Genomic DNA, 27,082 nt, shown 5'->3' with positions numbered 1-27,082 from the left:
TTAGAAGATTCTCTCCAGACACCAGAAGATGACCTTCTCGTTTGGCCAAGATATCCCCGGGTAGAATCACTTCATCCCGCACTCCACACCGTTGGCACCGTCGGAGATGTCAAGCCATGCCGTGTGCCGCGACGGTTGTTACTCATTTTTATTGCATCAACATTCCGAAATTGGGAACATCCGGGGACCGCTGAGCTGCCACAGCATATATCCGGCGTATAACACATGGCATCATCTTCACCTCCGGATAGCACGCGCGCCTGTGGTTCGCGGGTCGCGCCACCTTCTGGTCGAGTTCTGGCACGGCACGGCGTGGTTTTACGACACATCTTGGATGGTCACTCGTAGGGGGCCGTTAGGTGTTTAATAATCTACGAATTCAATTTTCACTTTTATGAACCAGACGCACTGCTCTCCGGTCCCTACGCCGTGGCCAGTCCGTGCCAGGCTATCATCTCCGGACCGTAGACGAGCGTTATGCAAATTGCACCCACCAACAAGCGGCCCGGTCTTGGAGGAGGAACCAACTAGCCAACTAGCCGCTCCAAATGACGCAGACCCGTTGGACACTCGTTGGTCTGGTCTGGTGGACGTGGGCAGTGGCGATCTACGGGGCGTCTTTAGAAGCAATACTAGTGGTGGTGGCAGGAGATGGGTGATCTCAACGCTCAACCCAAAGCAGGATTCTATTTCCGGACATTAAAGACCAACAAAGGCCGCTGACCGAAACTATTCCTCGGAGTGCTTTTAGCGGTTAGGCGTCGTCGTTGTCGTCGTCAACTTGTGGCAGAGGCGTCTAGTTTTTGCGGAGCCCCTATTAAACTCCTCTTACGCACCGGACATCTTCTCCACGCTCACACCCTTTGGCCAATTAAAAGTGACAGCAAAAATTAATTTGCTCATCACCTCCGGTCTCATCATCATCTAGTGCTCATCACCTATAGAGCTTTGAATATGGATTCTTCGCTATCTTGCGAATCCATGGAGTCATCTTCATCTTTAGCATCATCATCATCAGTGTCACTCCGGTGGACTCCTGGTGCTCCAGCCAGCTCAGCAACTGGGGAGTGCTAGACAGTTTTGGAGCAGCATCAGCATCACATATTGGCTATTGGCTCCATTCCCCGAAATGTGTCTGTGATGGGTCCCACATGAGGACCCCCGGCGTCCTGGCTGTGGGATACGTGGTACTGATAGCGTCGTGTCGCTGCCCTTGTACCGTGCCGGCACCTAGACCCACCCGGCTGGCGCTCTATGCGGTTCGGAACACGTCTCTTCGATAATGTTTGGTCTATCCGTCGAATGGTGGTGCTCGGGACCCGGTTTTGTGGCCATAATTTATGGCTACCTATGGGAGTTTATTGCGGTTTCGCAAGTAGCTGCCCATGCCCCCCGGTACTATGTGTCAATGAGCCCGGGAGTTAAGATGTTTGCATGGAGCGCTGAAGCTTCGAATCGATCGTCGTTCGATGGCGAGCAGCTTGTTCGCCGGGAGTCGAGTGCGCGTCTCGAGGGTGTCTAGACGACCGAATTTGGGTCCAGAACGGTCGTCGTCGTCGTCGTCGTCGTCGCTGTTGTCGGTTATTTGCTTGGTTATCGTTAGCTCAACGAGTGATGCTAGAGGAGGATGTTGACAAGCGGTAGAGCGCGAGCTTGCGAGTTACCTCGCGTATTGCTTCCTTCCTGGAGGCCGTGGCGACGGAAAACATTAGACATAATCAGCTGCCAGTTATTCCGAGGACGCAATTTTGCCTAACGAGCGAAGATCTTCATAAAGTAAAATGCTATCTGATGCCGGGGAATGGATCTCCGCAAACTGAGACGAGACGAACCTGACTGTCGCTCTTTCTCTCTCTCTCTCTCTCTCTCTCTCTCTCTCTCTTTCTCTCCTTCTCTCCCTTCCTATATCTCTCTAGTGCTTCCTGTCGCGCCGTCTTTGACTTTGATGTCCGAGAAATGAAAATTCCAATTTCAACTTCTATGCTCCATTTCCCCCGATTAGATTCAATAAAAAAGGCACCATCGTCATCGTCGTGATGGGGTGTCCGCCCCACTGTCGAGCTTCGAGCACCGTGCTTCCGGGCGCGAACAGTTTTACAACTCGTAGTCACACCGAATGGCCATCAGGTCCAGTGTTAGCTCGCGCGTTGTGGGATGGAAATGGGTTTCTATGGCAGTACTATGGCCCATAGCTATTTCCCTGTTGAGCTATGGCCACGGGCTGATCTGGATCTTTCGGGGCGCACATCGGGACGAGTGAATGGACGTAATGGACGCTCAACTATCGAGCGCGCACCGAGGAATTATTCCAATTTCTTGTCAAGTTTTTTGGCTTATGTGGCAATAAGCACATCTTACTTTAAGTTATCCCGACAATCATCAAATTGAATTCAGCTGGCTGGAACTGCTGGTTATTAATTATATAATTTTCTACGAGTTTTTCTTTAAAAAAACGTAAAAAATAACACATTTCTGATAGAATAATTAATTAATGGAAGGATGTTGAAAGGCTTAAAGCAATGCATAGTAAATTTTATTTTTTAAAATATAGTTTTTAAAGTGTTCAATTCCTCAACTCCCTTCAACTTTTTCCATGATTAGGAGTGCTTTTTGGAGATTGTTAATAATTTTTGTTCTTATAGTGTGGTACTGTGCAGTCTTCTTGTTTTAACCTTTTCATTGTTTCATTTTATATTATTCGAAATACATTTTGAACAGTTAATGATCGAATGGATGTAGTACAGGACACTAACGCTATGGTGTCTTCTCTTGTCTTGCCTCTTGCTATTGTATTGTGTTATGTTGCTTAATACAAGTGATAAGATCGAAACTCTCCAGAAAAACAAAGTGCAGAAAAAGCGTATAATTAAGGTTTCGGCACTTTTAGTTAAAAACAACACAATTTTCGTCGACATTTTTGAATTCTATCATGCTTTATTTAACCATTTCTGAAACTAGTATGCTTTAGACTCTGTTGCACCATACGCGATAGGGTTTATTTTTATTATTAATTGATTATTTAATCCATATAATTATTGTTAATTGAAGGTAACTACTCAGTCCCGAAAGTGTCCACTACTTGCCATCAACAGCCCACAGTGTGTACTACTAAAATCTGGCAGATTTTGCGTAACCAATACACATTCTAAGGAGCCCACCACCGAATGAGACGTTTTGATTGGCATACCAGGCACGGTGAATATCATTCCAGGGCGCTCCCATCCACCCTTATCCTTCTGTCATCCTCCTACGCTGGCGGGAAGGTGATGAAAGCGTCACGCGTATTTGTTCGCTACCGAGGATCTTAAAATGTTTATGATCCATCTTAAAATTGCTCTCTCGCACGGCCATTTCGTGGCGTACTAGGCGGCTAGGGTGCTGACACTCATTGCCAGCACTGATTTCTATACCACGGCTCTGCAGTTGAAGGCCCGAATGGTAATGGTTGGCCATCGCCTCATCGAGCTAACGGGTTGCCTGGGGTTTTGGGTTATAAACAGCAAATCTCCGAATGTCCAAATAAAGGCCCAGCCTAGCACCGTATCTTTAAGAGCCGATAAGTATATGGCCACCGAGTATTGTGCGCGTGCTGCCTAACACGAGCAGCGCTTTTCACGGCTGCTGCTTGGTTGACAGTTTTATTTTGAAAGTCAGTTCACCGCACGCGCAATTGAATTCACGAAGCGTAACAACCCCTTTTTTACAACATTAAACCCCTTGCTTTACAATTGAAAACACCAATAATGCGAGAGGATTTGCAACTATCGTCGCTCGAGCTAAAAACCCTGTCGCTTGGGTGCGATTTCCTTGCGAATGCGTTGCCACGATGATAACGCCACCGTCCCACGTTTTTATCAACCTTTTTTTTTTGTGATCCATTAAGGTGTGCGCGCGTAAAGGTGGCCATAATTTATGCTTCTCGGCAGCTCCCGCTAACATTCGAATGTCAGAAACGTGCTGCCGGTGTTTATGGACTCGCCGGGGCTCGGGCCCGGTTCGTGTTTATGATTAGCAGCCGGTCTACGTGCCGGACGTCAGAGCATCCGAAAGGATGTTTCAGTCAGTTCAGCACGATCCTCTCTGCCAACCTCTGTCAGCCATCGTCCTCCTACGCACACAACGAGACGACCATTTGCCCAGGTCAAGTCATGCATCAAGATGGGAGATGGGCAAACGAAATGGAAAGGGGAGTTTGCTGCTCCCGGAGTTCGGAGGACACAGTAATAGCCGGTAACGCAACATGTGCTAAGCATGGCGCCATCGCCATAATTCATGCCACCCATTCACATGATTCCCTTCGCAATTCGCTCAATACTCCCCGCCTTCCCAAAGCGCTGGTGCGAGATGGAAGTTGGAGTTTATTTGAAAATTGGTTAGAAAATGCATTCGCAATCGATTGGACTGCGCGAGGGTTACCATACGGTAGCCAGCCACGGATGCCCCCCCCCCCCCCCCTCCACCCTTTGATGGCCACCGGATTCGATAGAGCGGTGCGAGCATGTTTGCGTTGGATACGAAAATTAATATAAATTGAAATTTTATTCAAATTAAATCCTCCAAAGTGAGTTATTGGCCGAGCGCAACCCGCACCGTCCCCATCCCACCTCGAGAAGGGCAAAAGATGGACCTCGGAATCGGATATTAGATTGAATCGATGATAATTAACATCGGAGCGTGCACAGTGCCACCCCCGGGAGGGTGCCGAGGATTGCCGTTTGCTCTGGCATTAATTATGGATCAGCAGCACAGCAGCGAGCCCATTATAGGGCCAATCGAGGGACCTAGGTTCGATGTTTCGATGGAGTGTAGTGGCGTGGCGTATCGTGGCGAGATTACTTTTCTATTTGCACAAGGAATGCTCCCCCCCCCCCCCCCACTGGGTAAGCTTGTTATTTGGTGTCCAGAGATTTGTGAGCGTGCTAGTGTCCGTCCTCATCCTCCAGGCACGTTCTGCACGCTCTAACGCATTAGTTCTGCAAATAAGGTCTCACCAATCGGCCCGTAAATGTGTGTGCGCGTGTGTGTTCTTAGCTAATTTGTCATAACAAATCTGGTCCGCTTTTGGGCGTGAAATCTCAAAAAGCTTGAAAGCCACGGAACGGTGCTTGGCCCGGAATGGAATCAAAATCGAATTCCTCCACCCTCAGCTGTCCAGCCGTAGGTGCCGTGGCATATTGACAAAGTGTTAATAAATATGTGCATTTTGTGATGTGTCTCTCTCGCTCTCTGTTTCTCTCTGGTGTGCGTCTCGAGGAATATATCTTCGAGACCATGTTCCGAATGCGCCCACAGTCGATTCATCATTGGATTCGGTTGTCAAGCGCCGAGCCGGGCCGGGACGGCTTGTTATCCGCACTGGCCGGCGACCGACAATTCGGTTCGGTGGCATGTTTAGTGCGACCCCGCCGTGGCGGCGTGTGGGCGCCACCGCCACTTTCCCAAACACCTGAACGTGCGAGAGCAATCGATAGACCTGACACGGGATCGTTCCATTGATCACCACTCGGCTGCCGCTCAGGGCACCAAAAACGGAGCTTAAAGTGGTGTTTGCCTTTGCTAACGTCTTGGGATTGCACTTTGCTTCGGGGCGATATTGAAGTCTCGCTCGCAAGTCCATGTTTGGTTCAGGCTTCAGGTGTTGGAGGACCGCTGGCTGTCGATGCTCCTATCAATAGCAGTTGACATTTTGAGAGCTCGTTACGACAGTTATTGGAAGCCGCGGGGGCGATCGGAACCTGGCTGGCTGACACTAAAGATGGACCACGACATCGCTTCTCGGCGCACTGTTGACGCTAAGAAAACATCGAATTCTCCTTCCATGAGGTGATCTTAGGTGTTGTCGATGTGGGTTTTTGATAAGCTACCACCAGGCTAAAGTATATCTTTGAGAATCCGTTTTTTTTTTTTTAAATCATTCCAACGTTTCTCGCCGGTTTTTGTGGTCAAGGCCAGACAGCAGCAGGTGAGGAAAGAGTGGATAAAGGGGTGAGCGAACCGCAGACGAGCACAACTCGTCAGCGTCATTTGTGGTTCATTAAGGAAAGCTTTCGAACGCACGCTGGTACGCAACCGGCCGCAGCACATGAACCATATTTATTCAATTTCACGCATGATTTGTCAGGTGTCAATCACTTTAACTGTTTCGAATGGTTTTTGATTAAATTTTAATGATCATTCATTTTGGTGACGGTTGGGGGGTGAAAACGAATGTTAAACAGTGTTCGCGTACACAGGAACACAAATGGAGGGCATCGCAGCATCACATCCAGCGAGCTTCTAATTAAAGGTGTAAATGACAACGGAACACCGTTCCGTTTTTCGTTCCGCCGGTCCATTGTTTGCTTAAAGTTTTGTGGTATTTTGCGTAGGTGTTGGGGGGAGAATCATTCGGTTGAAATTGATCTGCACGTTATGTTCCGTTAATGATTCGCTTTACTAATTGATAATTTATGCTCTCGGGTGCTTAGTGTCGCCTATCAATATTATGTTACAATCAGTGGTGTGTATGTCTGTCCTATGTTTTGCTATCCATCATAGGGAATATATAAAAACGATTGTGCGCGAAAAGGTGCTGCGGTTCCATAGAGGCATTTGTGTTGTTTGACAAAGTCTAATATGATAAGCATGCAAATATTTACCGCGTTATAATTTAACATCCAATCGAGCAGTGCGGTTAGTAAACATCTAGATTAAATTGGTTTGCCAATAATGATCGCCAGTACCCTTTTTTAATGTTTTCTAAGCTGCTTGATATGCCAACAATAAAGCGGAGGTTTTTGATGCTAGCGAAAAATATTTGCACTTTATCTGTACAGTGCTGTTATATTAAAACTTTATTGCTAACGTAATTTTGAGCGAATATCATTCTAATAATCTTTGAACTACTGGTACCTATCCGTTAATTGTAAGGTACTGGTTTGAATTACAATTTGTTAAATTAGAACTAACTATTGCGTTCAAATTAATGTGTTTTAAATTAATTTTGAAAGCATTAATTGAAAAACAAAAGTTGAAAGCAACAGCAAAGCAAGTTTAATTGTTAACAGCCTCTTGAATAACAATCACTTAAGGGGAGGCTAAAATAATTGGTTACTGTAATCGTTCATAATCCTTTTTGTTTATAAAAAGGGGTTGCAATCGATTGCGGAAGGGAATTTAACAAATTGATCCATCGAAAGCAAATCTTGCAGCTTTATGCTACATTATCTACAGCCTTTTTCGCTATCATCGGAATTGCAACATCCCAGCACTAGCAAATTGAGAGTCGGGTCCTGTTAGTTATTGGGCACAGTAGAACAAGTTCCAATAGCGTACTTAAAACACTGATCGTTTCGCTATTCACAACCAAATCAAAGATACACCATTGACCTGTTTGCATGTTGTAAATTTTCATTAATTCCATACTAAAGGTGTTTAACATGGCGGAGAAGACATATAAAGATACCATAAAAGATAAATATCCCACACAATTACCATGCTTTAAATGACAATCCGATCGATGAACTGCACTTTGCATCAAATCGACGAAACGTTTCACATCCTTCGTTGATATTAAGAGCCTTTCGAACGCTCAACTAACACCCAGAAAACGATAGAAATGATTACTTTATGTGCGAATTTCGCAAAAATGGAAATCTTAAAGCAGCATCCCAAAACCCCCGTTTCGGGCGACATCCTTTGCGGCGCGCATGGCGCACTTTCTGACTGCAGCGGAGGTGTACAGACAAGACCGTGCTGCCGGGGTCGCCACCGACGCGCCATTCATAAAGATCGAAAATTTACGAGCTCTCGCCTGTCACCGTTTTTTTTTTTTTCGTCGGGCGCCTCAAACTCTTTTGCTTCATTTCATTTCGCGTCCACCCGCGATTGGTATCCATATTTTATCCACCGAACGTCCCGGAACGAGTCCGAAAAAATAGTCAAACAGCGTCTGCCGGTTACAGTCCCGAAAAAGGAATGCCATCCCCATCGGAACATCTGAATCAACACGGGGGGTTTACGTTTCGGGGCCTTTTGCACCATTTGACATTACCTTACTGGCCAAGTGGCCACGGGTTGCGGTGGCGGTGTTTCCGCGCGCTAATCCGTCAACACCTCCTTTTGCTAGGGTGTTTCTCCCTCTCCCCGGGGGGTGTTTTTGTGCATTTTTATCGCTCACTGCTCGTGCTGCTGCTGTTGCTGCTGCTGCTGTTGAGAGCACTGGCACAAGCCACTCTCCTCACAAAATGGCCGTAAATCTCGACCGTTAACACCGTTAGCAAGTATGTGTGGTCGTGGTCTATCGATGGCACGGGGATGATCGAGGGTGTGAGGAGCGATTAAAAACCCATTCCCCCCCCCCCCCCCCCCATTCAGAGCCCTCCGGGCGTTCGATCGGAATGGCCGGATGTGTGGTGGCAATTGATTTGAAATACGTTTAGCCGAGGGATTTTCGGTCAGCAATTCGAATCAGCCCGTCTGTGGTTTGGCCAGCAGTCCGTGGCCCCGGCTATGATCACTTGTTTTAGAGAGAAGAGTGGCCGGACGGACACACAACAGATACACACATACATGGTGGATAAGTTTTTGAGGCCCACTCGCTTGGTCGCTCGTAAAATGGTCCTTCTGGTGGGCCACCATGGTGGTGCCGATCTTGGAACCCCATTTTACGAGCAATCGAGCTCCACCAGGTTCCTGGTGCGCTGTGAATGGCGCGAAACCAAAGCTCTGGTCTTCCCTCAGCTGGACCAGCTGGTGCTGGGACCATCCCAGCTGGCTTTGATGGCGGCATTTCGATTAACGACCACCGAAACGCTGCTGCTGCTGCTGCCGCTTGTACCGAACCAAATTTCTGGGGCGGCGGCTTTTCCGCAGGGCCGAGTGGAACAGACCACAAACTCCAGTCACGATGGGGGTGCTATCGAGCGGGGGTTCGGTTGTGTCTTTCACTAGTTTTACGATAATCGTAAATCAATTTTCCTCCCGAAGCGTTTGGTTTCGGTTCACCTCCTGCTCGCCACCAGGCACCGGTAGCGTCAGCTGGTAACGCGATTCTGCGGTGATGTGCATCCCTGTACCAGTGCTGTTGCGTTTCGTCTCTCTCCCTTGGTACGCTCTGTTTGGTCTAGTCTGCTTCCGGTGCCAAGGAAAGGTCAGTGTCGCGTGGCGTGTGCCAGTCTAGATGACCGGAGCTCGGTATTCGGTTTTATAACCCTCAACGAAAGCGATCAATGAATGTCGTCACCACATCGTCGAGAGAGCTGAGGTGACGATCGAGGATGTTTACGGATGTTGTCGTAGGATGAATCATCGAGAATCTGACTCTCGGTTTGCGGTTAGCTGATTGGCATACCGGGGGATTACGGAGAAGTTGCACATCACAATCCTCATTAAGATTCACTCGGTGTGGGAAGATATCAAAGGATATGCCCGAGGCCTGTCAAATAGATGACAGTGCGAAGGATGTGGTGATGAGGATACATCCTGTCGCCGGAAGAAGGTTTCCGGACGATTGAGCAGGGATGCAAGTGTATCTTTGCATCGGTTTACATTGATTCTTTATTTGTATTGGGAGCCGCTTGGCTTATTGGCATCAGGTAATGCAACGTGGTTTATCCTTGGTACAAGTTGCACGAAGCCGCCCTCGGTGTTGTAATGGCAATATCTACGCCAAATAGAGATGTTAAACCTTTCTAAGCGTTTTTCTTTGTTCTTTGGGCACCTGTTAGACATAATCGTTGGGCAATTTTTCTAATTTAAAAGTATAACAAATATTTTCATTGCATTCATTTGATGTTACGTTCCTTAAAACTATGCGATGCGGCCATTTGATGCGTCCATTTGAAAATAAAAATTGACCACAGAATCGCATCACTTGCTTATTGAAGGCTACGTTGAGCACTGAAACACAGTGCAAAGTGTGATTTAAACAGTTTAAAAGTGGTGATTCTGTTGATAGAAACGAAGATCAAATAGCGAATAGGTTAAAAGACACAGAATTGCAAGCCTTTTTTTTGTAAACCGGTAATTAATCATTGATATAAGCATCAAATAATCAATTTTTTAACCGAGACTTGTGAAGAAATCGACGGAAATATCAAAAATCACAAAATTGACCGATTTTGCTCGATAAAAATGCTAGGAATACTGGCCAAGGCCACGGTACAAAATCGTTGGCCGAGCAGCGATTCCGATTTTCCGAAAATTCGAAAAAATCGATGGGTTATTGGTTCAATATAACAGATCGGCGGATTTTTTGGCAAGGCATCCATAAATTGCATGTGAGATGGTTAAAATGTGTAGCTAACAATTTTCATTAGTTTGGAGATTCTGGTTCTCCATTTTCCCGGAATAAACGTGTTTTTTTTTTCGCAAAAAACCAATCTGTGTTTATCCAATCAGTCCCGATCTAGTTTGTAACCATCGCTTGTAAATGTTTGCATATTATTTTAAACATCATGAATAGATCTGAATGCTAATGCAATTAATCAAGAAACCATCATAAGACGAGAATGTCGCAGAATATTTCTAAGACCTTTGATAAACCATAGCAATTCTTAATTTTGAGCAAATCTCACTGTTCAGAATATAACAGTAAGTTAGTTTTTCTGATGCTCTGATTAGTGAAAGACTTATCCAGGATAATTTACGGAACCTTGGTTTTCATTCATCTGCCTTTGGGTCTACTTATGTCCGTAAATCATAGATTTTGCCCCGCTGATCGTCCATTTCAGGATGGAACGTATTTGAATGGCGAGGATGACTCACAAAGGTTGGCGAACCTCACATCCGGTTCCGGATCGAATCCGAATTCATATATTTGAAAGTTGGATGAGCCAACTATATATTTATGCAAGTTGGCAGAAACAACAATCTGGATTCTGGACTTGGGCTAGGATTTGCTATTTGTCCATAAAATGAACTCTTCCTCTCTCATTTTCACTTCCCCAGCCGTAGCGCACCATTTCCCTGACTATTCATAAGGCCAGCCCTGCTCGTATGTGGCTGAATTCAATTCTTACACCACAACAAAACGTGCCCCGGCCCGGCTGTACGGCCAGAGATAACAACATCAATCCCATGCGTGTACCGTGGCATCAAAGGGCCCCGGTGCCTGGCGGTTCGTCCTGGGCAAAGCAAATAACATTCCATTCTTTCGTTCGTCGGCTTGTATTCGGCAAAGGCACCCTCTGGCATATCGCCGATCACCAAGGCCGGCTGGCTCCTAAGCAAACAACCGGGCTCCCGGTGCTATATCCCGGAATCACCGGGCTGTAATCGGAATTTCATTTAGTTCGTTTGCAAATTGACTTCCAGCATATCCACAGCCGTCGGTGCCATCGGTACCATCGGTGTGCGGATTGTAGGCACGGCCTGGTTGACGCATGACGCATCTCGCATAGCCAGCTAGGCCGGACGGAAGGATTATACTTGCGGGAATGGTGCGGAACCTTCGGCAGGATGTTTTCTCATTTAGGTCGGTTCGGTATTAGCTTCGGCTCCGGACGGAATACGGAACGGTGCGGGAAACACCGGGAACCGGGAGCCCGGGCACAGAAATCCGTTCTGGCTCAATATCTGGGTACCGTCTGGGTAACGAAAAGCGAATCTCATCATCACATCCCTAAGGACCACCGGCAATTCGTGTACTCGCTGTGCTCGCATACCGGATATAGAGCACCCTTGGCAGCGATGCAAGAACCGACAAAGACGCTAGACATCCGCTTGGTGGCACTCCGTTTGCGCGTGTTCCATGAGCAAACCCTCACCAGGGTCCTGTCGGTGTCGGGTTGGTCGATTTTCGATTCTCGACTTCACACCATTTATGGTAGTTTGTCTGCCGGGCGATGGTTTCCCCGGTGTGGTGAGAGAGGCAGTGAATCGTTTTGGGAATCGTTGCTTTTTGGTCAGGTGCCGGTGTGAGCAAGTGGCAAAGTTTTGATGAAAACCGTTCCGCCGAACCCCCGGGGTGGCTAGCTACCAACGAATCCCCAGGTCTTGTAGTAGAATCAACGCAGACTAGTGGCCCTAGTGAGCGTGTGGTGTGTACCGTTGACGATGCTAATCCAATTCAATACGCTTAATCACAGAGGGGGATTCTCACTGGTCTGTTCTACCAGGTCGTGCGTTAATTAGATTCTCGCTCCTACGCCTACGGAATGTAGGACACGACAGACGACAGACGACACACAAGACCGTTCTGACTCTTCTCTCTCTCTCTCGTTGTGTGTGATTATGGCAAAAGGATTCATCGGAATCCTATCTCTCGTATTGGCACGAGCCCACGCAGCTGTACGAGCTCATGGATCAGACATTCTGCATTATCCAGCATCTATTTACGGTCGTTTGGTTTGTGTTTCGATCGTGAGCTGGCACGTTGAAGTGTGGCGCAGCGTTTCTCGAGCGTCAAAACATGTTTTGGACACTTATTAATAGCTACATCAGCAAACTTTTCACTCCAGCTCCACTTTTTGCATCCACCGTCTCTGTCCCATTCCCCGGTCGCTAAACTCCATTTAATGAAGGGCGACCGGGCATCATAAAAGAGTGTGGAAACTCATAAAAACTTCCTCCGATGCCGATCACTTTCTCACTTAAGCTTATTGATGATGGCCGCTGTTGCTGCTGCTGATGATGATGCTGCTCGCCAGTCTGCTGGTCCGTTGGTCTGTTGCTGTTCTTATACCGATACCGGACAGAGAGAGAGAGTGAGAGAGCGAGTAACGGATGCAAAGGGATCTAAAGGTTGGTTCGTCCTGTGGTCCATTTCATTCCAAAGGGATCCGCGGGGGTTCGCAGGGTGGCCATCATCGAAACCGAACCGGAACTGCGTAAGTCCTCCATTAGTCCTTCATCATTTCGAGGACGCGACGATGGTTTGGGTTCACCGTTCGCCAGGACCGTATGGAAAAGAATCGAGAAGAAAGTTTTTTAAGGGTTTCTCCACCTTCCCGACCATCGCCATCCATTCTCTTTCGTTCCGTCGTGCGCTGGAGCGGAAAAGTTTGGTTTCCATTTCCGGTCCGAGCCCGGGACGGGACATTCCCGGGACCGTGAACCCCCCGGGAGACAGACAGAGAAGCGGCTTAATATTACTTTTCCCCCTTTTTCTTTTTTTTTTTTGGTCGGCCAATGGTTTTAGCGCTGCTGAACCAGAGCGCCACTTCAGACGTGGGGATTTCAATTTGATGAATTTGTTGCTCGGCCACCCCTCGAGTGTGTTTTTGGGGGGGCTCGGGTGAAACTCTGCGGTCTAGAACGGATTTCACTGCAAAGACCGCCTCTCTTTGGGTTGTTTTTTTTTTTGGCAGAGTAACAAATCAATTCGCAAAATACGCGAACGGTTTGCAGCTCCGACAGCTACTCTGACAAGTCTCAATGGCTCATTTGTCATCCGTTCGATTGCTTTGCGATCCGCACAAATGCCTCAGTAATGATGGCTACTGATGCCTGGCACCGATCGCGGTTCTGTGGGTGCCGCAGCAGCTGTGACTGTGCAACAGATCTTCAAACGGGAACCAACGAAGCGCCAGGGATGTGGGAACGGGACTTTTGGAGGGTAGAAAAAAAACCCCGGGATCTCTCCCAGGGGGGAGAGATTAATGATACAATAAAGCGTGTTCATCGGGGTCATAAATTTGAAACCGCATTGAAACCGAGGCCACCGAGCGGTGGTGAGCGTGAAGCGAAAGTGTTTTATGATTGTTCTAGAAGGGGAAATGCGGTGAATTGATACTAAGAGTTATGCAGAGTCAGCATTAAATATGAATAGCAGAACTGTTATGTTAATAGTTCTTGGATCAATCCTCGAATCGGTCCAGTAACAATGATGCACCCTTCACCTTCACCTCACGAGATTCAATTTACTCTCTGTTGGTTTTGCACTTCATCAAACACCGAAAGCAAACAACCGACAGAATCGACAACAGAACACTAAACAGATCCGTACAGTTCCGGGAACGATCTCAACAACATTTGTTCCCTAAAGCGAACAAGAGAGAGAGAGAGAAAGGTTGCAAGTTCTCGAGCATTATGCAGAATATACTAGGTGTGTAACAACTGGTCAAGTTTATCTTACGCCCCGGGAAACTACCTGCTATGCTCTACACACAGTTACAAACCTCGTGTGCTTGACCGTGGACAAGATGAATGGCATCAGTTTATCAGGCGGAGCATATACATAGTTATGAACATTGTTTACCATTCAACTTTGTCCCTCTCGTGTTTGCTGGGTTCAAGGTTGTGGGCTCGCTTTTCGTTGTCCATACTGCAAACTTTATCGTCACGTTTGCTCTCCGAATACCGTGGCTCGGGTCGATTAGGTCACACGACGTGACACCGGACATCGTGAGCCCCGAGAAACACGAGAGAGAGAGTTGGTCAAATTTTTGTCTGCCTGAACTGAAAACAATGAATACATTAATCTTTGGGGCGGAGCACAACGGGTGCTGCTCACTGCCGGTTACGGCCAACTAATGCAGAACATGCAACATTCGAGAGAATTCCACAATCGTGAACGAGCGAACGGTGGCTTGAATGACTGTTTTGTGCAAAAGTTTGTGTCGAGCGTCGGTTTGACCCCCCTGGGGGTGAGGGAGCACAAAAGGCCACTAGGCCACAGGCACTTCTGATTTGGCACGGTACACGGTTCATGGTAGCCACGGTGCAGCAGCGCTTCGATGTAGCAAATTATGTTTTTCGTGTGCTTTACTCATGTTATACCCCTTGCCTTTCATTTCCTTCCCCTCTTTTCAGATCAAGCAAGTGAATCCGGGCAGCAGGAATCGGGCGGTAGAGCGAACGGAAAGGGTCGCAAACCGGGCCAGAAGCCGGGTCAAAACATTCCGGAGGAAACGGACATTGACTCGGAGCTGGCGGCCCGGCTCGACCTTTCCTGTATGACGCATGGTCTGATCCGGGCCCCCGAGATCGACTCCGGTTACGTGGTGAAGTACAACAGGTGCGGCAACGCTCCCCCGGTGGAGGTCCTTCCATGAGGGCCCCTTTCATTTCGGACTTATGGTAATGTGGGGTGTGTTTTTGGCTTCGGTTTTTTTTTCTCTCTCCTGGTTTTTGGCACTGGCACGACGGACGGACTGCAGACGGAAGAAGGATGGCAACATTTTCCTGGTGGCGTACTACGAGTGCGACGATTACTATACCCTGCAGCCACCGGAAGTGGATCGGTTGTACTGCAGTGGCAAGGAGTGGATCGGCAAGCGGCCGGTATGCATCTCAACCCGTACCGGGCTCGAGGACGACGAGGAGGGTGACGATGACGAAGAGGAGGAGGAAGAGGACGAAGAGGGAGAAGAGGGTGAAGGTAGGTAGGGGCGATGCTTGTTCGAAAAAAAGGGGCAGGACACCGGCGCTACTCTTTAATTCATATTCAAATTGAGCTCCATCGGTCGGTGGTCCATGGTCCGCGAGGATAATGTATGGCATACAATATGTAATGCTACAATTTAATACGGTGGAAGTGTTAATAATTCATCGAAAAACGGTCGTACGAGAATTTAATTCGCTCTAGTTGAGTGGAACAAACGATCCCTTAGGTTCGCTTATTTCCAGGAAGGATTGTAAAGTTATTGCATATGGGCGTAGGGGCGTATTTTGTTAACGATACTTGTTCTTAATCGATGGTGAAGACTTTTACAGTCATCCACAACATCGTAAATTGTGTTGATAATGTAAAACCTTTCGTATGACCTGGAATGAGTTTCGTTATATAGTTTTCGATCAAATTGAAAGATAAATTGATACTGTTTGATTTGATATCTCAACTTCTTCTAAAGCTATTGTGTAATTTCATGCGTAAAGAAGCTACACGAAATTATCTATGTACCGTCTGTAAATGTACTTTTTAGCATCTATGTGGATATTTTTAACTATGTTTTCGGAATGAGTCATAGATTTAAAATAATAAGAAGATAGTAATTTAGTAAGCAGATTGTAGATTCTTCTAGTGAAACGCATTTTAGTTAGATAGTTGGTTGAATAGAATTGGTTGGTTGGTTGAATTGGCTACAGTTAGTTGGAAGTAAGGTAATGCTTAAAATTTCAATTAATGGAAATTCTATCTTCTCCTTGTGTTCTTTATCTTTCCATGTCTGTATCTACTCCATGTCTGGACAATGCTTCGGATAGATATGTTGATTTTTGTGTTAAAGAAATGCAATGTCTCAAAAGGCACTTCGTTTAATGTTTCCAAATTTGTTGTAAAGAAAATTTCTTTTCATTTTTTATTACATCTTTTTAATTTTAATGTCATATTTTGCGTTCTCGTGATATCCTTTTCTTATCATTCACTCTATTCTATTGATCCATAGGAGCAAAAGTTTCAAAAGTTCAGTAGCTTCCTTGCAATATCCTTCATGTTACTTACTTACTAACATTTCATGTTACGTACTCTGTTATCATACAAACAGAATTACTCCGTTGATAGCAACAATAATGTTATCATTCCTTCATTTAATTCAACATGTCTTCCATTTAAATGTATTTAAATCATAGAAAATCGCCAAAATCATTTGAAAAACTTTCCATGCTCCTATCGATGCTTAAACGCCCCGTTAGTGAGAGCAAAGTGCATCGCTAAACCGCAGCTTCAGCGTTAAACTGGAAGCAACCGTATCATTTCAAATAGATCATCTTAGCCGATACCACGCTCTGAAGTTCACCTATTCAGTCACCCTTCCGTCACCGCCGTCGACATAAATCCTATTCACATGTTAAGCGAGGCCGATCAGCTGATAACCATAGTGCGACCGCCAACCAACCAACTGGGACGAACAGGCACCCCAAAGAGCACCCCAAGAACGAGCGAGTCAGTCACGATTTTCATTGAACTCCGCGATCGTACCCGCGATCCACGGAACGCACCGTAACGAACCGATTAACCGCACCGATGTGATGCTCGAAATCACGTCAATATTATCTCTTAAGTACTCAATTTGTACACGACGGATGAGGCCAGCGATGGAGATTGGAGGTGGATGGCCTCTTTTTGATTTGTCCAGCAGATCGATCGATTGATCGTAGATTGTGGACAGGGTTCAGTTCCATTACACTTACAAGCGTGAAGAATGGAAATGAAATCGGTTATGTATGGCCGTCTTTACCACTTTCGAAAGGTTTTGTCTCGGTTTATCACAAATTGAGAGTTTGTTTTGTTCCATTGGGACAACGTTACTTAGTTAAACTTTATAGTTAAAAATAGTAAGAAAAGTAGGGATCTATATTAATAACATTAAACATGTTTGCTTACTTTAAGCACGATTTAAACACGAGTAAGCTGCAAATTGATTTGCTGTGTCCTTTAGCATCGTGCACACCCATGTTGAACACGCCATTCTAGCCAGTCAACATTACCATAACAGTCCATCACATTTTCCTTTCCACTGACGACCATTTACCAAACATTTAGACGAAACTTCTCCACCTTCCTTCCATTCCCGATCGTTACCATCACTTCAGGTATGCCGAAAGTGACAGGTAAAAGAAGTAATTTATGTCCCATGTTGACGCTACCGAGAGATATTAGCAGCATAAATTGAGAAAGGGGCCACCGCGTTGGTTTGTTGTTCCAACAGCAACCAGCAGCAGAACACAACCACGACACGCGGTACCGTGGCATTCGTTTGCCGAAATGCCCGCGCGCTTGTAAATGTTGGGGATTGTTGGTGGCTCAGGGGTTGAATATGCGATGCGATGCGATGCGACGATGTCGTCCGAGGAGGAGTTGGAGGAATAAGAATGAATGACGCCAACCGGCAAACCGGCCCCCCAGAGTGTGGCCAAATAAATGCCGCCGGATGATGATCTGTTATTCCAGTCGGCTAGGCATTCTCCGTTTTTCTTCCTTCTTCTGCGGCCTTTCTGCGAGTTTTCTATTTTCTCTGGCGCGCGTGAAAGGCGTAAAAGATGAAACGATGGACATGGACGGTGCTATTCCGGGCGCCATCGTGTATGTTCTCGCGTATGTTCTCGCGTGTGGTGGTGGAGGAGAAGGAGGAGGAGATGCTTTCCATGCTACTGGCACACATTCTCCAGCGCATACCGCGAACCGTTTGTCTGTTTTGTGTTGTTCACAGCAGCGGCAGCAGCAGCAGCACTAGCGAAGGATTTACTCCGATGTTTCTCGCTGTTGGAGAAATGGAAAAAGGAAAGCCACATACAGACACGCATACTAGCAGTTTTTTTTGTCGTTCTGTTTCGGAATCCTACATCGTGCTCGCTGCATATTATGCTAAGGGAGCAAAAGCTTGCATCGGGTTTACCGGTGGTGCAGAGCGTAGATGAATGTTGGCGGATTGTAGAATGTTCTGTAAATTGTTATTTTGTTTCGAGAGGGGAATTAGTGACCATCCATCAACTCTGTGCGTCGGAAGGGTTTTTAGAGGCGCATCGGGTGCTACTGACACAGATTTAAAACGGGAGCCACCGAGAGAGAGAGAGAGAGCGAGAGAGAGTGAGCGAGAGAGAGTGAGCGAGAGAGAGTTAGGTGTTCCATGAACGATTGCTTCACCGGAGTGTTACACCGATCGATCATCGAGATTGCTGACTTGAGTTAACCGGTTGCCATAAATGGTACCGTCAGTACCGGGAGTATGCCATCGATCGCAGCAAAATGGAAGCCTCCACTCTGTGTGCTTTAGAGTTCAAATCGATCGATCATGTCGTGCGCACAGAGTGAATATTAAACTCAAGTCTGTCGATCACCGAACTATGCTAAACAATAATGATGAGAGTCCTTTAGTTCATAGCAAATCGATTTAGAAATCGAACAGGAATTAACATTCTCATTTCCTTTCTCCATTTCCGCAGAGTATGAAGATGAAGAAGAGGAGGACTCTGAGCAACCATCCGGACCATCGGATGATGATGCTCACGAGCAACGGCAAACCAGCACCACCTCGACCACAACAACAACAACGCCGACAACAACATCAACAACCACCACAACACCGGCTACGACAACAACTACTTCCACCACGACCACTACCGAGCAACCAACAACAACAACATCAACATCAACGACAACAACAACGACGGAACGGCACACGGAAGCAAACGTACCGGATAATCTGTCAGTGGCACAAGTCGAACATGACACCACCGGCGGCACGGACTCGGCGGAGGATCACGAGGAAACCGATGAAGCGACGGACGACGGCGATGAAGACGAAGAGCCGGAAGGGGAAGGTGATGATGAAGATCGCGAGGATCTTCCATCAGCTCCACGTGGGGAAGAAGCAACAGAGGACACTCCGGCACCGACGGTACCAACGACGATCGTGGCCGCTTGCGGTTCCGATCGTGGTGGTTGCGATCACGACTGTCACATGATCTACCGTGGTAACGAGGTGGAACCACAGATCGAGTGTAGCTGCTACCGGGGCTTCCTGCTGGACCGCCATGATGGAAGAACCTGTCACGGTGAGTAATTTGTTTGGCCCGCGGCTTGCACCAGATGGGCAATCCGGCGTAGTGGCGCTGTCACGTCGTTGTCACCGGTGGCGCTGGTGGCCAGGAAGCTAAAATTAGCCGAGAGCTCGATGTGTTGCCGATGCAGCGATCGGGATTATCGCCAGCAGTCACCTAGAACCGGGCGCAGGTTTTTAAGTTGAGGAACGTGGATTGGATGCGTTACAGAACACAAACAGAACAGATTCCGGGTGGCGAGGAAGTGTATGCGTGTTTGTGTTTGTTATTGGGGGGGGGGGGGGGGAACCGGGTACCAGATACCAGTCCGAGACGTCATGGCGTCGGTCCCAATCGAAAGGAAAGTTAATTCCCGCGTGACAAATGACGGTGTAGGTTGGGGTTGTTAATAGCGTGGCAGTGCCCATCGAAAAGGGGCCCTTTTGCGATCCCGGACAAGTGCCGAAGACCCCTCCGTGGGGTGGGAAGGTGGGGGCTCGTGATCGAAACACGAAACCTTTCATCGCATGATGTGGGCGAAGGTGACATGGAAGTGTCACCCGTTGGGGGTGGGAGCGACCAGGGGGAAGTGTAAAATATTACCAACCAGCAGCATGTAAATCTGCCCTCACATCAAGAGTGAGAGAAAGAGAGCTAGAGGGGTTCATCTCCCTTTCGGGGGGGGGGGGGGGGGGGGGGAAACAACGAGGGCGAGAGAGATCCGCTACATCCGGGCTGTTGTCAGTTGATTGACTTATGCCTAATTGCTGGTAGATTGGTGATTTGATATGTGCGATAATCTAATCGCTCAAATTAAGGTGGTTAGAATGTGTCAAACTTTGTTTGTCCGCACGTCATCGTGTCACCAATTTCTGTAATGCTGGCTGGCAGATAACAGCCACATGATGAGCCGTTATGTAGCATCCGGTTTTGATGGCCTAGCATAGAACCGAGAGGCGACCGAATCGTTTTGTTGGTGATCCAGGAGTTTATGTCTATGAAAGCTTAAATCCAACATTGACATGTTCAAGAGGTGGGTTTTAGGGGTAGCGGTGCATGTGGTGCACGCATTTTCCATACCATTTACTGTGTTGTGAATTCGATTGGATAGGAAAAAGGGAGGAAGTGATGTATGCATCTGTGTATCATTTGTGGATATCGTGAGTGGATTAGTAGCAATTAAGTAGACTCTAGTATGTTTTATTGCGATTTTTGATGGATTAATTTTGAAAATGGGATTGTCGACTGAATGAATCCTATGCTACACTTCATTTAGAGACATCAGATAGAGATGCGCTATTGGAAATGTAATTTGAAGTGTGTTTTAGTTTTGTAATTTGAAGTGGTGTTTGAAGAGATCATCATGCAATGTGCTTCCACTGTGCATTTTCATGGACATAACTAAGAGATGGTTTTCTATTTCATACGAACTTTATGAATCGGGTGATTCAACTGAGTTATATACATTATTTTTATCAAATTTAATAGCAATTTGATGTTTAAATCCACTAAGGAACTTCCATTTGAAACAAAACAGTGACAGAGCGTCAATTCGAATAACAGTTCTCGAACTCCTATGAGAGATTTTTTTTTTAGCAAGTATGGTTACTTCCGTTTAAATTTTGTATAATGTCCTGGAGGAAATTTTCAAACTTTGGGAAGTGAAAAAAAATGCAAATACTCGCGTCAAAAACCGTGGTTTGGATGGTGGTTTGAGTCAATTTTATTTATTTCTTATGCTCTTCTTTTCCATATCTAATAACATGAGACATTGTATTGGCATCATCCTTTAATCGAGTCTACACGATCCTTTGCAACGATCCTTTTCTATTTTATGAAAAGAATATTAGATATTAGCTTCGCTAAGATAAATGATTTTACACGCCTCCCATTTCATAATTATTGGCTTGGAAGAGATAAATTTTATGAACTTCCCTTTACGATGTTACATCGCCCTGCAAGTCATTCCTTTTGATTTGTACAACTTAAAATATAAATTTATCACAACTCGCAACGGTGCAGCATTATCCTTTAATACTCCCGATAGTTCCGAATATTAAAAGTGTCTTATAAATTCAAAATAACACGAATATAATCTTATTGTTTTGCAAATATTATTATAAAGTTAGATTATAAAGTTAATCCAAATCAAAACTTAACAACATGGTAAAATTGTTCAGAGGCTTAATTCCTTTTATTCAAATAGCTACACTCTAAAGAAAATGATTGGACGGGCTATTTGGTAAAACCCATTGAAACACTACAGCTCACCAGGGAGTAACTCTTGAATGCCATTGGAACCATAAAAGAAGCTTTATGCTGGATATCGATTGTCATAAGCTGTTATGTGCCGTTCCAGGGGAAAGTAATATTTTTGAAAAAAAAAATACCCATGTTCCTCCAGGATACCGTTTCGGATGGTTCTCTCATTTTACATTTTTCCCTTCTTTTAACACATGGTGCGTTCCTACTCACGAAATGTGTTGAATAAAGCACCATGAAGCGCGTTATCACTCAAGCGTCAAATTCTATTTTGACGTAACACGTCCCTTTGGGGTGTTGAAATCTGTTTGCTTCTCCTTCCCCCTCGTATGGTCCTGAGGGCGCAGCAAACCGTGACGGGCTGGCAAGTTGGTGACACAATCCGGAGCTCCAAGCAACCATCCCATCGACCTCATCTGTGGAACAATGAACTAATCTTGTCCATCGCTGTTAAGGTTTGTGGAGCAGAGCAGTCAGACGGTCGCCAAAACGGGGCCACCTCCATCCCAGGGTCCAGTGGGATCGCGAAAGTGGAAATTTCACGAAATTGGTTCGCTCGTCTCGACTATTTCGTTATCATCTCTCATTTAGCTTTATAGCACACGGCGGGTGCGGGCGCTTTACTATCGGTTTCTTGGGAGTGGCGGCGTACCAAATGGCGGTACAGACTAGAAAGGTTGTTACACCAACCAGCTGTGGCCCCCGTGTGGGGTGTTTAAAGGCTTAACTCGTTTCGTTGCCACTTGCGCACGAGCGGTCTCTGTCCCGAGACGAGCGTTCTAACACATGTTGCATCCAGGAATTCGGGGATATTTACCAATGGAAATGAAACATTCCAGTGAATCTCCGCTAGCTGGTATAAGGCTTCAAGTACACGTGGCACCCTGAAGCGATGAGATGGGCTTAACTGAGATCAACTTTCCCACGAAACATCCCGGTTAAAAATTGTTTCATTTATCTTGTTTCCGTGAAATTAATGCCAGGAAAATTCTCTACAAAATGTTTCGTCTTTTGGTTCCGTTTTTGCTCTTGATCGAATGAAATCTCGGAGCTGCTCGCACTAATCCCCGGGACTAATCGACGGAAAGTTATCATAACGCAGTTTTCCTAAAGGGAATCGCCTACGAGGACATTAACGGTTAAGCCACTAGAACGTGCATTCGATTCGAAGCAACATCGGCAGCAGTAGAAGGGTTGATTGTTTTCCTCCACCCTTTTGGTTACGTGGCACATCCCGTGGCGCAGCAAAAACAGTCGTTGGCGTAGCGCCTTGATTAATTGTCAGCACGCGCGTGTGCACACCGCTTGACAGCCTTAGCCGTTTGTGTGTCTTTTTTCCCGGTAAATGGGGCGCCTGCCACACCTGTCAATGTCCCAAAAACCCTCTCCATTTTCCCTTTCATCAACATGCGTGATGGCATCAAGTTACGTGGGACGACAAGCTGCCGCTGCTGTTGCTTCGGTTGCTTCGTATGATCGAGATCGTGTTTTAGGGGATCGACTTGGCCGCGTGTTTGTGTATGTTTTCCCCTTGTTTTCGGTTCCGGGGATTGAAATCGGGGCCAATTAGTCCCGGCCAAACCAAATGGATTGTGCCGGGTCAGGTGAAACACTTAATTTTCGATCACTTCGCTGCCACCTCGCAGTCCCCCAATTGAGAACGATATTAACGGAACGGGAACGGTGGCCGGGGGACGACGAAAAGAATGTTTAATGACAGATAATAACGGGCCGGATTTGCATAAACGATGTGTCATCAATTAGCCACCGTAACACCTACGGCGTGCCCGATGATGGGCCGGCAGTGGCACGATGGCGGCCATCACCAACCAACCATCGATTGACCGTGGCCATCGTGCAGTTCTGGCCGGCCGGTCGTGCTGGCGTTGATGGCAAATGCCAATTAATCTTGCTTGATGGTGCACCATTTAGAACGGTGCCCGGGGTCCGAGGTTTGTTTGGTTGTTTTCGGTTGCTTCCGTTCTGTGGAGCGTGAAAAAAACTCCAAGTGACTCGATGGTGAACGGAGCAAACCGCCGGCAATGTCGACCGCGTCGTATAAATGGCCACAAATTTAATGCAAAATTCCGTCCATTTTGTTATCGTTTCGTTTTTTTTGGGACATAAATTGAGCTTTATGCTAGATGCTAGACTGGGATCCCGGGGCGGCACTTTAAATTTGTAGAACATCCGCCATTATCCGCCTCGTTTCATTAGCTAATACTGATTGTAGTCTTTTTTTTTTTGGTGATTTTTTATCGGTTTTAAGATATCAACGAATGCCTGGAAAACAATGGCGGCTGTGAGCAAAGCTGCACCAACAAACCGGGATCGTACGAGTGTAGCTGTGAGCCGGGGCTGCAGATTGATACCCTCAATGGGCACACCTGTATCGGTAAGTACCACCAAAAGCCGCTAATCGTTGTCCTTTGCTTCGCACCGCCTAATGCCAGTGACAGTCTCGCGTGCGCTTCTGGTGCTTCATTTTGATGTTCGAATTATTTGCTACGCGTTTGCCAACTGCTTCTAAATGGTCTTATTTGCCTGATAAGCAACTAAAAAAGCTTTCTTCCATCACTTGCACTATATTTCTGCTAAATAATGCTTGAAATAGGACGCTTCGAGGGTGTAACTGAGGTGTAGACGGAGAAGATGTAGACCGTGCACCCTGTGACGACGTAAAACTCATTATTAGTTCGGTGAGAAGTTCCTAAGGGATCCCTTGGCCTGTCTTGGCCTGTCCTGGCCCGAGGAACTGTTGGAAATTAGTTACAAAAGGCCACCCATTCTCCCCCGGCCCGTGGCTGCAGTGCTTGACAGAGCCTTTTGTAACAACTCGGTGCACTCGGTGCAAGCAAATTGCATACCTGCATCGCACACCACGTTCATTATCCATGGCCCCTTTGGCCCCTTAGCCAAGCGGACAGTCAGGTGAACATAATTTAAATTATTTTCTGCTGACTTTTTGCTTGCAAATGGGACGAGTGTAGATGAAGCAGCGGCAGCAGCAGCAGTAGTAATAATGGTAGTAAAAGACTTTCTTCTCCTTCTTCATCACCCTCCGGCGGCGATGAGTGTTAGCTGGAGTGACGGCTCAGCGATTAGTTAGCGGCGTAGCTGGGGACCCCAAAGCGCTTCGCCTTCTTTGCATAAGATGGTACGGATTGGTACGGACAGTTGGCATTTATTGTAAAGGAAGATTAAACTATTTCTTCTTTACTAAGGCCAGTTTGAACTTTCTTCACTTAATGCCTTGTCAAGGTAAAGGACAAATACATTTCATTTCGCTGCGAGGCGTTAGATTCTTCGCTTTAGTTTACAGAATAACAAAGAAAAGCAAAGCAAGAAGAATAGTTTGCTTTACCAAAGCGCAAAATAAAAGTGTGAAAGTGACACCTTCGTTAGTCAAAGACGAGCCTGGCAACATTGAGCCACCAGATGACGTTGGACAGTCCTAGAAATACTCGCCATTACTCTGGTTTCACTGGCCGGATTCTTTGGTTTACAAGATTGAGAGCACTTTCCGAGTGTTGCTCGAAGCCTCGAAGCTCTGCAGTGTCAATGCAATGCAAACAAACAAGTGACTTCCATTAAGGTCATCCATTGCCCCTTTTGCCAACCCACCAGGACGAACAGGTACGACCAAGGTGCAGGGGTTAGCTGGAACCAAGGAATTAGGAACGGCGACTGTGTGACTAAACGGAACGTAATTGCACATAATCCAAGCGATGAAAAGTATGTTCTGCGGCAGCGAAAGATCGTTCCGCTCACTCATAATAGCCATTAGTTTTGCTAAAGCCAACTCCTCGCCAAAAGCCCAACCACACCGAGATGGCCCCAGGAGGAAGTATCCTTGGAGACCGGTTTCAACTTAAGGATGGTTCGCTTTCCCTCGGTTTGACCCTCGGAGCCCTAAGGGCAGGCAGCGCAACCATTTGGTGAAACTATGGCACCGGGATAGCTGTGAACGTTTGTTCAGATTAGCGGAAGGCCTGGTAGAAAGGCAAACAAGAAGAGAAAATAGAAGAAGCAGCGGAAGCTGTCGTCTTTGCACCAGCCAGATAAACCCGGCCAGCTACAACCCAACGAGGGGTTTAAGGTCAGTTCTGCTTGGGTCTTTTCCCGTGGTATTACCTTACGAGTAATGTGCTCACCGATATGCCCTGATTTCTTTACGGCTTTCTCTCTCTCGCTCTGCGAATGAACGCCACTGAACGCCGTTCTGCGTATTTTTGCTATCCGCTTATGCTGCAGGTCTTCAGTGCATCTTGAGCGTTCGGGTTTGGATTAGCTGGTGCTTGGGGTTCAAGGTGCTTCTTTATGTTTTTGTGGAGGGTTACAGGTTAAAGGTCTTATGCAGGACTTGTGTAACCGGTCTGCTAACGTTGCTTGCTCTTTTGTCGTCGTGAAACGATACTTTGCATTGCATGGGAGACGCTATCTTTCTTCCAAGAAAGTATGATACAGACATTACAGCTGTAATGATCAACGAGTCGTCCATTTTTTTACGAAAATATGTTTTTTGATAAATTTATTCGATGATTATCTTGCCATATTCGTATTGTTTAGTATAGTTCTTGCAACAAAACAATTCTTATCGAAATCGCAGAATCGAAATCGGTAGAGAGTACAGATACGCACAGAGCGAGTACTTGCCCTGTGTAAGCAACAACTTGTTATTTCAATTTCAATAGAAGGACTCTCTTCTCTAACCCATCATCGCTTCGATGGTTAGTTCCCACTTACTGGCATCCTTTCAAATGTTATTGGCTAATGGACCTTTCGATGGTTTCGGATGAAAATCAACTCCACCACTCGATCTGAGTGCCCCTGGGGCCACGAGAGTGACAGCTGAACCAAAAAAACCGATCAAATACTTCTGACCAACCACCAAGCCACTTACGCGCTGTTGACTCTGTTTGCGGGAGAACTTTTACAATTCGTCGATTCGCTTCTGTATCACGAACGAGCTTGCAACAAACTTCTTCTTATCACAGTATCGTCCAGTGCAGCTGATGCAGAACGTGCTAGTGGTTCAATAGCATATCGCCTTACCTGTTGCTTCGTGTGATTGGTTGTAAGCAGCAATATCAATCCGATATCTAATCGATGCATTGGAACAAGGGATTGAAAGACGTATTTTTTAACAAATTTATAGCATTCGAAGACGAATTTGTTATGCAAATGTGTTACTAATAAGAGTTTGTTTTATCAAACTCAATCTTAGATGTTCTAAGCCACGGTGTATTGAATAAAAAGTTAGGTTTAGTTGATTTCAAAGTATAAATTTTGCCATAAGGTAACGCAAGTGCTCTGATAGAGTTAGCAAGACCGATAGCGACTATCATTGTTGTTGCCCCTAATTACTTTCACCATGAGTTACTCAAAATTATTGTCAAAATAGGTCGCAAACCAAGGA

The 27,082-nt window shown here is 46.4% G+C and overlaps 1 protein-coding gene across 1 annotated transcript in view; it reads left to right on the top strand.

Moving 5' to 3' along the window:
- Positions 1-27,082, top strand: part of LOC126576644 (fibrillin-1-like) — a 74,090-nt gene that overhangs the window by 4,680 nt on the left and 42,328 nt on the right. The window contains exons 3-8 of the mRNA XM_050237950.1: positions 4,563-4,565; positions 8,883-8,909; positions 14,774-14,938; positions 15,081-15,295; positions 18,805-19,416; positions 23,933-24,058. Of these exons, the coding sequence (XP_050093907.1) occupies positions 4,563-4,565; positions 8,883-8,909; positions 14,774-14,938; positions 15,081-15,295; positions 18,805-19,416; positions 23,933-24,058 (1,148 nt within the window). The remainder of the gene's footprint in view (positions 1-4,562; positions 4,566-8,882; positions 8,910-14,773; positions 14,939-15,080; positions 15,296-18,804; positions 19,417-23,932; positions 24,059-27,082) is intronic.

Source organism: Anopheles aquasalis, chromosome 3, assembly GCF_943734665.1.
Source record: "Anopheles aquasalis chromosome 3, idAnoAquaMG_Q_19, whole genome shotgun sequence".
Taxonomy (NCBI): Eukaryota; Metazoa; Arthropoda; class Insecta; order Diptera; family Culicidae; genus Anopheles; species Anopheles aquasalis.
The sequence above is the reverse complement of the archived record's forward strand: the minus strand, read 5'-3'. Positions and strand labels throughout refer to the sequence as shown.